Genomic DNA, 15,135 nt, shown 5'->3' with positions numbered 1-15,135 from the left:
TTTTTTTTTTTTTTTTTTGCGGTACGCGGGCCTGTCACTGCTGTGGCCTCTCCCGTTGCGGAGCACAGGCTCCGGACGCGCAGGCTCAGCGGCCATGGCCCACGGGCCCAGCCGCTCCGCGGCATGTGGGATCTTCCCGGACCGGGGCACGAACCCGTGTCCCCTGCATCGGCAGGCGGACTCTCAAGCACTGCGCCACCAGAGAAGCCCTTATGGATTATATCTTAATAAGCTATTAAAAAAAAAGAGTCAGGGTAGGAGTGGGAATCTTTCAGAGAGGCTGTCTCACATGACTGAGACTTCCCTTCACCTGTTAAAAGGGTCAACTATAGTTCAGCCAAGAGGCAGCTTTGGGGGTTTACAAGGAAGACTCAGTAAAGCATCTAAGGAAAAAAAGCCTTCGTGTGTGTGGCTAAACTTGGGATGTACTCAGCAATGCCTCCACTGTTGTGAAATTGTTGCTTGGTAAGCTCTTCTTGGATACCTCAATGAATCTTTTTATCTTAAATGAATCAAGGGGTGGTTACACGTCTTCCTTTGGTCTGTGTGTGGGTCTGACAGATAGGCAGGGACCCAACATGTGCAAGGCTGCTCAATGTCTCTCTTCTTTGCTTCAGATTGGAATATAAGCTTCTCAGTATATGGACCCCAGGAAGCATGCAGACTGGCTTCCAATTCTTTCCTGTGTTCCAGAGCAATCACATTAAGCACAAAATCAAGTTTGAGTGCAAAGAGTAGGTTCCATTGCTTACTTGAATTGACACGTTCTTATAACTGTAATAGCAGCAACAGGCAGAGGAGGAACTAAAAACTACTAGAAAAGCCACTCTTACCTTTGTATAGCTGACATCTTTAGACTATAGAAGGAGCAAATCTAACCATCTCATTTTTTTAAAAAAAAGGGGACAAAAAAGGTAAAATGTCCTTAGCTCTTCCAGTATCGGGCACTGTTCTAATCGCTAAACCCATATCAACTCATGTAATCCTCATATTATTATAGCCACATTTTAGAGATGAGGAAAAGAAATCTCACGTGAGGCCATACAATGGCAATCCAATACCCAAATCCAGGGAGCCAGGAGAATCTCCTAACACACCCAATAGGATCAAGTAATTATATAATCCCTTGTTTGCATCTTTTATTGTTTCTCTCAGAGTTATTTAATTTTTCAAGGTTTTAAGTGTTGCCTCCTCCAACTAGTCTTGAGCATCTGTGAGCTGGGACCTGTCTTAGTTTCTCTCCAAGCGCCCTGCAGCCAGCAGTGTACCCTTCTTGGAATGTTTTGTTCCCTCTGCCCAAAAAACTCTCCCCTTTCTTGTTTGGCTAATTTTTACTGACCCTTAAACGTCACATTGTCCGATGGAACCTCTCCTAACAGTACAATCCCTTCAGCTCCAAATAAACTTGTGACCCTTCATCTGGACTCTCTCATCATTGGGTCCTTCTTTATAGCATTTGTCATAGTTATATTGGTGTTGCCTGTTCAATTGTCTCTCTTCTTGCATAGACTGTCAGCTCCGTGAGGACAGGGGCCAGGTAATTCCCTGCCTTCCACTGCATCCCCAGCAGCCAGCAAAGAGCAGGGCCTACAGGAGATGCCTAATATGGAATTTTTTTTGTTTTGTCTTGCTTTATTTTGTAAGTCTGATGCTAAATCTGTAGTTGGTTTCTTCCAAGATGTTTGAGCAGGCAACTAAGTTTTCAGGGTGTGAGGAATTTCATTTTTTTTTCTTCTCATTTCTCCATTGCCAGCTGACATCACGGAGTACAGTGGTTTCCACCCTAATAGGGGCAGTTCAAAATACCATTCATCAATTAAACTCTCCCCTGAAGCCAGTTAGTGCAGTCCCGGGATTCTCTCGGCTCCAGTCTTCCTGGCCTCCTCTGTGATCTAGACATGAAGATCTCCGCCCCCCACGCCTACCTCGTAGAACGTGAACCGCATGAAAATGTAAGAACTATATTCATTTCTGCAGGTGCCTAAAAATAGACTCTCAGAAGCCAAAGAGAGCCTTAGGCCATTTCCTTTTTTTTTTTAGGCTCTCAGAATATTAAAGAAACTCTGGATGAAAAAAATTAATTCCCAGTACGGGCTATGTGGCCCAATAATGTGACAAAGAAGCTGACATCTCTATGATGAATGTGCCTTCTGTTAATCTACAATTCACAGAAGAGACTACAATTGTTCCTACGTGTAACCTAATTTGGAGATACTTATGTCAAAAATCTAAATTTGAAGCCCAGGCCAAATGCTTTCTCAACCCGAATCCCACTGGCCCTGCCTCAAAGATGTCATCACCGATGTTTGGTGAAGTAAGGAGGGAAGGAAAGCAGGAAGGAGGGAAGGAGGAAAGAGCACACGAATTTAACATGGGTGAAAAACGAAGAGAGTGTTTCGTAAACTGCAAACTGCAGGACGCTTGGGAAAGTTTATTGCCACGGTAACAACCCCCAACTCTCTAAGCTGTCCGCAGTGGCTCAGAACCTGTGAACCTAGTTTGCAGGTGGGCCCCCCTCCCTCCGCCTTTCGCCTCCAGGGCCTTGACCACAGAGCGCGCGCCCGGGGCCTCGCGGAAACGCGCCGACCCTCCCGCCCCCGGAAGTGATGTGCCACGGCCTAGCAACCGTTGCCAAGGAGCTCGTCTCTAGGAACTCACTAGAGCCCGGATGCCTCCGGGGGGGGAAGTGGTTTCGTGAGGAGAATTTGAGGTAACTTCGCCAAGCCGCGGTCGGAAGCTCCCCCAAACCCCTAAGTAGGAGAGAACTCCTTCCTTTCCCAGTGCAGCACCTCGAGAACGGAGGGGTAGCAGCAGTTGAACCCCAACATCGGGGGTCGGCCCCTGTGGTGCCTCGCAGTGATCCGGGCGGCTCCCCCGCGGGATGAACCGCAGGGGAGCCCAGAGCAGCCCTCGCGAGGTGCCTGGGTCTGACGTGGGGTCCTCTGTCCGCTCTCGCGAGCCCCGGGGCGTGAGGGGGTGGGGGAGATACTATTTTGGGGAATCTTGGGAGGCTGCTGGTCCAGCGTGCGTGCCAGCCTGGGACCAGGGCAGCGTCGTTTCTGTGCCGAGTTGTGCCAGATAAACGCATGTCCTGGTTTCAGTTCTTCTCCCCCACCCTCTCGGGTTCTTATGTGGGTGAGTGCTTGTGAATTAGTGTGGCGACTTTCCTTTGGAAGAGGGAGAGTGATTGCTTTTGCTAATTTTAGAGCGCAGAGCCCACTGGGCACAGACAACCTACCTGTTCAGTACATCTTTGTCTCCTGGGAACGTTTTACTTGTTTGTCCAAGTATTCTGGTTTTGGGAAGGGAAAAAAGAATATATATCTGTGTGTAATATGTTTTGTGTATGTGTACATGTATATAATTTCTAAAGAGTTAAAAATTAATATATCTGTGTGTGAAGGTTGTGACGTGGACTTATACTTAAAATACTTTCAACAGTGGAAAATTTGTATCTCCAGTGTGGATTTTTATTTCATTTATGTAAAGTTTTCCTTTTATAGCTTAAAGGAAACAGTATGGAGGAAACCTCAAAATTTTAAACCACATTGATTATCTTTTCTACCATCTTTTGGCTTATTTTTCAAAAATAATAATCATTTACTCATAATTTTATCATACTTATGAGGAAATGATAATATTTTTACATTTCAATGTTAGGTATCTAGCTCCACCCACCCACTTTAAAAAACCTATTTCAGAGCAAGGTGCATGCAGCTCCAATGAATGTCTTAAATAAAATAGCATCTCTTCATTTCGTGGTTAGGAGCTATTAGGGAGCACTGAAGTATTTATTTCTCTCTTTTTTTTTTTTTTTTTGCGGTACGTGGGCCTCCCACTGCCGTGGCCTCCCCCATTGCGGAGCACAGGCTCCGGACGCGCAGCCCCAGCGGCCACGGCTCACGGGCCCAGCCGCTCTGCGGCATGTGGGATCCTCCTGGACCGTGTTCGTGGACACGAACCCGTGTCCCCTGCATCGGCAGGCGGACTCTCAACCACTGCGCCACCAGGGAAGCCCTCTTTATTTCTTTTTTTAGTAGTTCATTTTTAAATTCATTTTTAAAAATAGCTACTCTAAAAAATTGCCTGTCTGCAAATTTCTACCACTTTTTCTCATACTAAACAAGTGATATCTGTGTGCAAGAAACACTAATAGCCTTGGTTAAACTGTTTCAGCAGTTAAATAATCAGGTAATCAATTTTTTAAAAAGTTATGATCTTCCTCACTGCCACTCTATTTAGGCTTATGCTTATTTTCTGGCCTTGGGCCTGTGAACAAATTCAGTCTAGTGGAAGAAGTCACTGTTTTAGATGCAGTGGATATTCAGAGATAGAATTAGGCACAGATATGTCCTCACGGAATTTACAGTTTAGTAGAGAAGAGAAACTGTCGGTAAGTAACTAGTACAAAAGGGAAAAGTAACTCCAGGAGAGCAGTGCAGATAAAGTGGTCAGCTTGGAGGGCAAATGCTGCTATTCTGATGCAGAACTGGGGGATAGCTTGAGAAAGATCTCCTAGAGGAACTTGGATTTGGAGGGCAGGGCTTGAAACATGGTTAGGATTTGCACCTCTGGAGACGGGGGAAAGGGAGAACAGTCCTAGGCAGAAAACACAGCATTAACGGAAGGCAGAGATGGAAAAGCTATTTAGGGAGCAGTGCTTATTTCAGTCAGCTGAAGTTTGAAAGGGTGTAAGGTAACAATTGGAAATAATATTGAGAAACTGTAAATTGAGCTAGATCTTAAAGGGTCTCAAAATCCAAGAAGTTTGGACTTTATTTTGTAGGCAATGAGACGCCTACAAAATGATTTGGAATGGGAGAGGCAGAGACTGGAACTATTGAAGGCAAAGGAAATGAAGACCTTAATTACTCAAGGGTGGCAGAGTTGATGCATCAATGTGTGAAGAGTACCTGGTGGAGGAAACCCAAAACAAAACCAAAGAGTGCACCCCCAAGGCTGAAGCTTGCAGCCTCTACCCAGCTTCAGGTGGTTGTGGCCATGTACCTAGTGGGTCCAGGGTTGCCAGATCTGATTTTCCAGAGAAATTGGTAATTTGGATTAATGTGGGCTGCTAATTAAAAAAATATATATATTAGAAGTATGTTTACAGGCTAACAAGTTTTTACCTCTAGGTAGAAATTGTGAAGCTGAGTGGGAGAAATGTTAATGTCGGTGGATTTTGTATTCATTTGTCCACATTAATTCAATGTTAATTCAGATGATTGCTATCAGATGCATATACAAAAACAGGTCATTAAATATTAACAGTATGTACTGTAGCATTCCTAAGAAAGTCTGCATACTCTTTTTCTTTCAACAAAATAACCCCTTCACAGTATTTTATATGCCATGTAGAATACTTCCCATGCCTACTTCCTATGAACTTAATACTGATTTTCTGTTGACTGTATTTTGTTAATACAGAACTTTTGTTACCAATATTGAGGAATTTTTGTCTGTATTTTTACTCTTTAGTATAAATTATAAGACCTAATTATGAGTGATCAAATCAAATTCATCGTGGACAATCTCAATAAGGAGCCTTTTAGGAAGAACTATAACTTAATCACATTTGATTCCCTGGAGCCAATGCAACTATTACAAGTTCTCAGTGATGTTCTGGCTGAGATTGACCCAAAGGTAAGAGTTTTCTTTTTCTCTGTGATGAAAAGGGTGGCAAGAAGGCCAGTTTCTGCCATTAAATATCTGTGCATCTAGGGCAAATTATTTAACCTCTCTGGGCCTAATTTTCCATGCCTGTAAAGCTGTAGATAACTAAAATTATCTACTTGTACTAAATTATCTACTTGTACTAAAACTAAATTATCTACTTGTACCTTATTTAGAAATTATTTGTACCTTATTTAGAAATTATTTGTCTACTTCCAAACATAAATAGATTTGGTCCTGGAATGAAGATGCTTTTACGAAAGGTTTTATTGTGTTGCAAGTTGGCTCATGTGTCTCATACACTGGTCTTTTCCACTGAGACTTTTTTAAGCTTGACCTTCTTAATATGAATCCTGATTGTACTTGTATGTACCCTCACTTGGAATCTGGGGGCCTCCATACTTAATCTGTTTTTGAAGAGACCATTGTGACTTTTATGCTCTAGCAGAACAATTTTGTCAGTGAGTTTAAATATTGTACTTTGTTAGATATACAATAATAACATTTTTTCAATTTCTTTGTTAGCAAGTTGTTGATATCAGAGAGGAGATGCCAGAGCAGACAGCCAAAAGGATGTTGAGCCTTCTTGGTATCCTTAAATACAAACCTCCAGGAAATGCCACGGACATGTAAGAATCTGATCAAATGTTGCTTTCTTAGAGCTGTGCTGTAATATCCAAACCTTCACAGTCAGTCTTTCTGGCAATACCGGTTTTCCCTAAGTCAGTGGCCTCAGAAAATCACTGAATTTCAAAATAATCTTGAATTCTTAATGTTATTTTGTCATGCAGGAGTCTTAAGTGAGTCAGTTCTTTCTCTTAATCAGAAAAGTCAGGCAAATCCATGATTCCATTTTATCATTTATCTGCCATCCTAGACAAAAACAATGACTTAAACCTGTCCAGTCAATGAAGTGAAGTATTTAGGCTGACTGTACCCGTTAATGGTTCCAAAACAACCTCCCTGTATATTCCAGTGATATATTAAAGGCCTAATTTTATGATTATTGTTAATGTGCAGACTGACTTTAGATTAGCCTTGGTTTTATCTTTTTAAAATAATCATGGAAAGCAATCAGGAAATTGTAAATTGGATTTTGAGCAAATGTTACCTCTTTTCAAGGTTTACTTATAAGCCTCTGTGTGTGTGTGTGTGGGTGTGTGTGTTTATTTTCTTTTTATAGGAGTAACTTTCGTCAGGGTCTGGTGATTGGAAGTAAACCTGTGATTTACCCAGTGCTCCACTGGCTTCTTCAGAGGACTAATGAACTGAAGAAAAGAGCATATTTAGCTCGTTTTTTAATAAAACTTGAGGTACCAAGTGAGTTTCTTCAGGATGAAACCGTGGCTGATACCAATAAACAGGTATACAATATATAAATGGTATTTTTAAGCTATCCATAGTGGATTTCAAGGTGCACACATTCAAATATATATTGATCTCACTTTAGTTTATTTGCTCTCTCCGTATTTCCAGTGGCATCAAAAGGTAAAACAGTTATCAGCTAATGTTCAGCTGTAATCACTTATGAAAATATTGACTTTTGCACACAAATACCTTTTTGGTGATAGAGTATGTGGATAGAAAAAAAACACCTGAAATTTGGATCTTAGAATAATTTATTACTTAAGAATTGTGGTGCTCGCTCCGGCAGCACATATACTAAAAATTGGAATGACTCAGAGAAGGTTAGCATGGCCCCGGCGCAAGGATGACACACAAATTCATGAAGTGTTCCATATTTTATACTCAGCCATAAAAAGAAACGAAATTGAGTTATTTGTAGTGAGGTGGATGGACCTAGGGTCTGTCATACAGAGTGAAGTAAGTCAGAAAGAGAAAAACAAATACCGTATGCTAACATACATATATGGAATCTAAAAAAAAAAAAAAAGTTATGAAGAACCTAGGGGCAGGACAGGAATAAAGATACAGACGTAGAGAATGGACTTGAGGACACGGGGAGGGGGAAGGGTAAGCTGGGACGAAGTGAGAGAGTGGCATGGACATATATACACTACCAAATGTAAAATAGATAGCTAGTGGGAAGCAGCTGCATAGCATAGGGAGATCAGCTCGGTGCTTTGTGACCACCTAGAGGGGTGGGATAGGAAAGGTGGGAGGGAGACGCAAAAGGGAGGAGATATGGGGATATATGTATATGTATAGCTGATTCACTTTGTTATAAAGCAGAAACTAACACACCATTGTAAAGCAATTATACTCCAATAAAGATGTTTAAAAAATAAATAAATAAATGTGGGTTGAATAAAAAAAAAAAAAGAATTGTGGGTAGTTAGGATCCTGGGCTTGGGACTGCAGAATACTTTGTTGATCAGTTCTGTGACTGTATAATTTGTCATCCAAATCAGAGAGGAAAGGGGTTATCATAATTACACTGGAGCAAAAGGTATAAATTGACAGTATGCCAGGCGAATTGGTACATGTGAGCACCTTCAAAGATTGTGTGTAGACAAAGAAGCCAAGCTTATGATCTCAAAGGATGTTCCAGTCAGGCAGAAGGTAGAGAAAGGACCAGGAATTTGTAATTTCAGTGTACTTTCCTCTCCAGAGTTTTGGGGTGATACTGGGTTCTGGCCTTAAGGACTTAAAGCTCTTGACTACTCAGGATTCTGGCTGGTCTGGCTCCTGGTCCTGGGATTTCAAAGCACATTGCTGATCAAAGACTATGGAAAGAAAGAATTTAGGCTTAAGATTTCAAAGAACTTTGATTTAAAAGAAAAAAATTTGCCTCTGTTTAGTGTTTGTGCTTTTGTTCTATGGTAGGTATGTAGGCCGTTTTGTGCCAGTTTGTTGTGAGTAGTCTGTCAATCTGTCTCTCCCAGTAGATTATGAGATCTATGAAAACAGATATCATGTCTTATCCATCTTTGTTTTCCTCCAGAGTTTGGTAGGGTTGCTTCTATATGGTATGTGCTCAAAATTTGTATTAATCGAAACAATCAACTAAATGTTTTTTCATCCATATATTTTGGATGAAATATATTTCATCCATAGCAGTCACTCAAAATAGAGTCAGTATTGATCTCTTAAGACATTTCTAGGGTTGAAAGATTTATGCAAATAATTATGTCAAATGTTACAGTAGATGCCTTGAGAAAAGTATAGCAGAATGAGACCAATGCAGCCCCTACCTTTGAATACTTTACATAATGTAAGAAATAGAGAGGTGTAAATACGAAATATTTTATTTTATTATTTTATATTTTATTTTATTTATTGTAAATATGAAATATTTTATCCTCCCTACCCTCCCACATCAATAAATTTTTTTTTTTTTTTTTTTTTTTGTGGTACATGGGCCTCTCACTGCTGTGGCCTCTCCCGTTGCGGAGTGCAGACTCAGCGGCCATGGCTCACGGGCCCAGCCACTCCGTGGCATGTGGGATCTTCCCGGACCAGGGCACAAACCCGCGTCCCCTGCATCAGCAGGCGGACTTGCAACCACTGCGCCACCAGGGAAGCCCACACATCAATAAATTTGATAGAAACCAATTCCTCTGGAGTAAGGTTATTTTATTTTATTTTTTAAATAAATTTATTTATTTATTTGCCTGTGTTGGGTCTTCGTTGCTGTGCGCAGGCTTTCTCTAGTTGGGGCGAGTGGGGGCAACTCTTTGTTGCGGGGCTCACGCTTCTCGTTGCGGTGGCTTCTCTTGTTGCGGAGCACGGGCTCTAGGCACGTGGGCTTCAGTAGTTGTGGCACGTGGGCTCTAGAGCGCCGGCTCGGTATTGTGGCGCACGGGCTTAGTTGCTCCGTGGCACGTGGGATCTTCCCGGACCAGGGCTCAAACCCGTGTCCCCTGCACTGGCAGGCGGATTCTTAAACACTGCACCACCAGGGACGTCCCTGGAGGAAGGTTATTAATAGGCTTTTACTAAACACGCCCAGCTAATTATTAATGGAAGGATTAATTATAAGACATGTTTGTCCTCGAAGCATGTTTGAAGTGTATGTATAAAATGACTTACACATTTAGCCATTTAGCAGAGAGCCTAATAAAAAATGAACATTGTGGGCTTCCCTGGTGGCGCAGTGGTTGAGAGTCCGCCTGGCAATGCAGGGGACACGGGTTCGTGCCCCGGTCCGGGAAGACCCCACATGCCGTGGGGCGGCTGGGCCCGTGAGCCATGGCCACTGAGCCTGTGCGTCCGGAACCTGTGCTCTGCAACGGGGGAGGCCACAGCAGTGAGAGGCCCACGTATCGCAAAAAAAAAAAAAAAAAGAACATTGTCTTTCTGAATGAAGAGTTTTAGAATGATTTACAGACTTGCAGAATATGATCAGTCAAGAAAAAATATCATTAATTTTCTGTCATTATCTACAAAAAGACCTATTTTTAAAAAATTTTGGATAAGAGTTGTGATTTTTTTCATTCATTTAACTACTTTTTATTGCACACCTGTATTGGTTATGCACTATGCTAGGCCCTAGGAATGTAGAAGTCTCCACAAGTAATATGATTCTTATCCTCCTGACTCTCACTGTCTAAAGTAACTAGCAATTATAATTTTATATGATATTTACTCTGATATCATGGTACTCTGATATGGAATAGGTACAGGGCTAGAGAAGGCTTCTTTGAGGATAGTGGTGTCTGTGCTGAGACCTGAAGGATTAATAGGAGCTATCCTGGCAAATGGTGAGGGAGTCATAGAGTATTCTCAGAGGGAATAGGGTGTGTAAAGTGAAGGTGGAATATTCCAGGGATTGAAAGAAGATCAACAAAGCTAGTGAATAGAGTGTTAGTTAGGGAAGTAACCAGAGAAATCTTTAGAGGCCAGATTATATACACCAACTTTTTTTGTGTCCTGTATAAATGTTTAAGGATATATTTAAATGCTGTTCTATACCGATTAAGTAATCACTTTAATAGATAACCTGATTAAGAAAAGCCTACTGGATCTAGTCACTAGTTTATAATTTTTTAACTTGTTCTTTTAGTATGAAGATTTGATGGAAGCCTTTAAAGCTTTGCATAAAGAATGTGAGCAGCTCAAGACATCTGGATTTTCTACAGCAGAAATAAGAAGGGTAAAGGAAAAAAACATAATAACCATTTTTTGGGGAACTTGAATTAAATTCAGTATGAGTCTTAAGATTATGTGGAAACTAGTGATAGCAAATGGCAAATTTTCTTTTGTAGGACCTTTGCTTATTCTTTACTGAAGAAATTAATGAGGCCAGGGTAACTTCATAATTAGTTCTTATGTACTATATAGACCATTACCATGGATTAAAAGCAATTAAAATTTGGGTCTTGGGCTTCCCTGGTGGCGCAGTGGTTGAGAGTCTGCCTGCTGATGCAAGGGACATGGGTTCATGCCCCGGTCCGGGAAGATCCCACATGCTGCGGAGCGGCTGGGACCGTGAGCCATGGCCGCTGAGCCTGCACGTCCAGAGCCTGTGCTCCACAACTGGAGAGGCCACAACAGTGAGAGGCCCGCGTACCGCAAAAAAAAAAAAAAAAATTGGGTCTTTATCTAATATATATATATGATATAGAAAAAAAAATATATGTGTGTGTGTATTTGGGATCATGCTATACATAATTATTTGTTTTTTTAATCATTACATGGGAATATATTCCCATTGTTATCTTTCTACAGTATGATTTTTCATGACTAAATTTATATTAATTATTAATATTAATTTAATATTCTGTGGTATGGATAGTCTAACAATTTTTGGTGTTTTGTTTTCATTTTTTGCTGTCATAGATAATGCTGTGATTATCTTCTACATAAATTTATTTGGGGGTACCTGCGATTGTTTCCTTAGAGTAAATTCCTAGAAGTAGAATTGATTATTAAAGCATATGAGAATTTTTAGGACTTTTGATGTATGTTACTTAGTGTTCTCCAAAAAATGTCTTTATATTCTTGCTAGGTGTGTAAGTTCTTTCTCTAAACAATTGCTAGTTCTCACTTTCATGGATTTTGTATTTTTAGAAATCACATCTTTTATCTTCTCATTCAAACAGGAAACATTAGAAGTTGCTTCCTCAGGGAGGCCTTCCCTGATTCCCTAGATAGATTAGTTCCCCCCAGTTCTTTCTGTTTCATAACACTCATTACACTTATGATTATTTTAATGCCTGTCTTACCAACTGTATTTAAACCCAGTGAGGGCAGGGACCACGTCTACATATCTTGTTCTCCACGGTATCCCCAGTGCCTATCACAGTGCCCTGCATGTGGGAGGTTCTCAATAAGAGTTTGAGAATGTATGTATGAATGTATAAGAAATGAAAGATGAACTCACATCTAATGGAAAAGAAAGACCCATAAGTAGATAGTTATCACAAAGTATGGAATAAGAGTGATGTCTGTCTATGGTTCCTCCATTATGTCGTGTGAGTAAACTAAAATGATAAAATAACTTAGCGTCTGTGATTTTAATTTTATTAATTATTACCAAAGTATTTTTCAACATATTCTTTGTAAAGAAGTATGATTAAGCAAAAAATAGAAAATAATTCACTCAAAATGCCATGCTCTAGTGATAACTGCTACTGATATTTTAGTGAATATATTTAATATATTTTTCTTGGTATTATATTATATATAAATGTTATAATCTGCTTCTTTCAAGTAATGTCATATCATGACTTTTTCTCATGTCATTCAACATTCTTCATGATTTTTAGTGATTTTCATTGTGTTGTGCCATGATTTACTTAATAATCCTCAGACATTTGGGTCATTTCCAAATTTTAGATATAATTGACATCTATGAGGATCTTTATAGATTCCCAGAGGTGAAATTACTGAGCCAGAATGCATACACATTTATTTTAAGACTTTTGATATTGTTCTTCAATATAATGCCACCAGTAGTAACAGTGCTTATTTCCCCAAATCCTGTCAGTACTGACTACCGTATATATTTTTCCTTTTATTATTACTGTGAGAGTTAGCCTATTAGTTTTTTGGGTTAGGAAGGATTTTTTGTTTGTTTTCACTAGAAACTATTGTGGAGCTGGTTAAAAGACATTTTTGAAATCTTTATTTTTAGAAATGGAATTGGTTAATTGACAAAACCAGATACAAATTTATGTCTTGAAAACACCATAGCCTTAAAAATAATTTTGGTGGAAAATTGACAGAATATATAGTTTGGTATTTAACAGAGCAGACGGGATGTCAGCAGCTGTTGTTCATGTTTTTAGACCTGTACACTTTCCATTATAGAAGATTTTTGAAAAATCATGTGCCCATATTTGGAATCAGAACACAAATGTCTGGTTGGCAGCTTTACCTTACTGCTTTGTAACCTGTTTCAGTTGCTTTTCTAGATGAACACCAAGCTACCAAATAAATTACCCTGCATAAAGAACCCTGGGGTGAGGGGTGGGAATAGAAATGCCCTTCATCCAAAAGAGGATCTTTGTTCCTTAATGCTCTGGTTATAAATGATGGAAATGGTAGATGCATAATCATGTAAAGACCTTATCTGAATTCTACAGACAAAGAATACTTTTTCTTATAACGTCTTCTTGACTACTTTTTAGGATATCAGTGCAATGGAGGAAGAAAAGGATCAGCTCATTAAGAGAGTTGAACGTTTGAAGAAAAGGGTAAGGCAAGAATTAGCACTGTAAGACTTTGGCCCCAATTCCCAAGGACTTGGAAAGATTTAGGAATGCAAATAAAGATTAAGCAAGGCATGAGTGTACATCGGAGGCTGGAGTCAAATACATTGATGGAAAGGGAATCTCCCTAGGCAGCAGCCCAAAACTTGTTAAGGACCTGGAGTCTGAAACTTTAGTGTCATCTCTAGGGAATACTGTTTACCAAAAGGAAATGATTAAGTGGATGTCTGAGTCACATGACATGCTAATGTCTTTCTTAAACCTGATAGTAATATATACTATTTATTCCCTCACTGTAGGTGGAGACAGTTCAGAATCATCCACGGATGCTTAAAATAGCAAGGCAACTTCGAGTTGAGAAAGAGAGAGAAGAATTTCTTGCACAACAGAAACAGGAACAAAAGAATCAGGTACCCACATAAAAGTTTATATTCTCATTGTGAAAGAAATAGTTCCTGCTGATCATTCAAATGTAAAGAAGACTTTTTAGAATTGTAGTTCACGATTCCCTTTGTTAACATGATGAAATACTCTTTTTAAGAGTATTGTGTGGTGAGCTTCCCTGGTGGCGCAGTGGTTAAGAATCTGCCTGCCAATGCAGGGGACGTGGGTTCGAACCCTGGTCTGGGAAGATCCCACATGCCGTGGAGCAACTAAGCCCGTGAGCCACAACTACTGAGCCTGCACATCTGGAGCCTATACTCCGCAACGGGAGAGGCCGCAAGAGTGAGAGGCCCGCGCACCGCGATGAAGAGTGGCCCCTGCTCTCCGCAACTGGAGAAAGCTGTTGCACAGAAACGAAGACCCAACACAGCCAAAAATAAAATATAAAGTAAATAAATAAATTTATAAAAACAAACAAACAACAACAAAAAAAGAGTATTGTGTGGCACCAACAGCAAAAACAATACCATCTTTTGGGTTCTATTCTCTGTAGGTATCTATACACTATCTTTTGGCCCATGCTTAACTCATGTTGTTCCAGCATTACAGAATATCCATTGTAATGTTAAGCAGTAAGATTAACTGCTAATAAAACTTCTAGAATCTCTTAAAGGGTGTCCTGAGATTGTGGGGCTATGAAAAAACATCCATTTTATTCCACTGATCACTGTATTCTTTACACTTTACTCCATGGTCAAATAAGCAGATCTTGAAAAGGCTCAAAATTACCCACACTCCACGTTTTTAGACTTTGCCTTAAAGAAAAAATAATTTGGCCAGAATTTCTTTTTTAAAAAAAATTTATTTATTTTATTTATTTATTTTTGGCTGCATTTGGTCTTCATTGCTGCGCGCAGGTTTTCTTTAGTTGCAGCGAGCAGGGGCTACTCTTTGCTGTGGTGCGCGGGCTTCCCATTGCAGAGGCTTCTCTTGTTGTGGAGCATGGGCTCTAGGCACACGGGCTTCAGTAGTTGCGGCGCATGGGCTCAGTGGTTGTGGCTCATGGGCTCTAGAGCACAGGCTCAGTAGTTGTGGCGCATGGGCTTAGTTGCTCCACGGCATGTGGGATCTTCCCGGACCAGGGCTCGAACCTGTGTCCCCTGCACTGGCAGGCGGATTCTTAACCACTGCGCCACCAGGGAATTCCCGGCCAGAAAGTATTTCTTCTATTTTATGAAAAATCTATCTTAGGGCTTCCCTGGTGGTGCAGTGGTTGAGAGTCCGCCTGCCGATGCAGGGGACACGGGTTCGTGCCCCGGTCTGGGAAGATTCCACATGCGGCTGGGCCCGTGAGCCATGGCCGCTGAGCCTGCGCGTCAGGAGCCTGTGCTCCGCGACGGGAGAGGCCACAACAGTGAGAGGCCTGTGTACCGCCAAAAAAAAAAAAAAAAAAAAAAAATCT

At 40.7% G+C, this 15,135-nt stretch overlaps 1 protein-coding gene and 1 non-coding gene across 10 annotated transcripts in view; both read left to right on the top strand.

Moving 5' to 3' along the window:
* Window positions 1–15,135, top strand: part of IFT81 (intraflagellar transport 81) — a 105,007-nt gene that overhangs the window by 17,702 nt on the left and 72,170 nt on the right. For 5 of the 9 annotated variants that reach the window (XR_009534728.1, XM_060121120.1, XM_060121116.1 and 2 more), the window contains exons 1-7: window positions 3,022–3,135; window positions 5,479–5,643; window positions 6,199–6,302; window positions 6,857–7,037; window positions 10,640–10,729; window positions 13,209–13,274; window positions 13,589–13,699. Coding sequence is in view for 8 of the 9 variants with exons in the window: in XM_060121120.1 (XP_059977103.1) it covers window positions 5,500–5,643; window positions 6,199–6,302; window positions 6,857–7,037; window positions 10,640–10,729; window positions 13,209–13,274; window positions 13,589–13,699 (696 nt within the window). In the remaining variant the exon portion in view is untranslated. Of the gene's footprint in view, window positions 1–2,361; window positions 2,711–2,798; window positions 2,918–3,021; window positions 3,136–5,478; window positions 5,644–6,198; window positions 6,303–6,856; window positions 7,038–10,639; window positions 10,730–13,208; window positions 13,275–13,588; window positions 13,700–15,135 lie in introns of those variants that run through there. The other 4 variants (XM_060121117.1, XM_060121119.1, XM_060121118.1 and 1 more) reach the window with 4 other exon arrangements.
* Window positions 7,312–7,419, top strand: LOC132504588 (U6 spliceosomal RNA). The gene has a single exon (XR_009534974.1). It is a non-coding gene; the product is annotated as a U6 spliceosomal RNA (small nuclear RNA).

This window comes from Lagenorhynchus albirostris, chromosome 14 (genome assembly GCF_949774975.1).
Source record: "Lagenorhynchus albirostris chromosome 14, mLagAlb1.1, whole genome shotgun sequence".
In the NCBI taxonomy this organism is placed as follows: Eukaryota; Metazoa; Chordata; class Mammalia; order Artiodactyla; family Delphinidae; genus Lagenorhynchus; species Lagenorhynchus albirostris.
The sequence above is the reverse complement of the archived record's forward strand: the minus strand, read 5'-3'. Positions and strand labels throughout refer to the sequence as shown.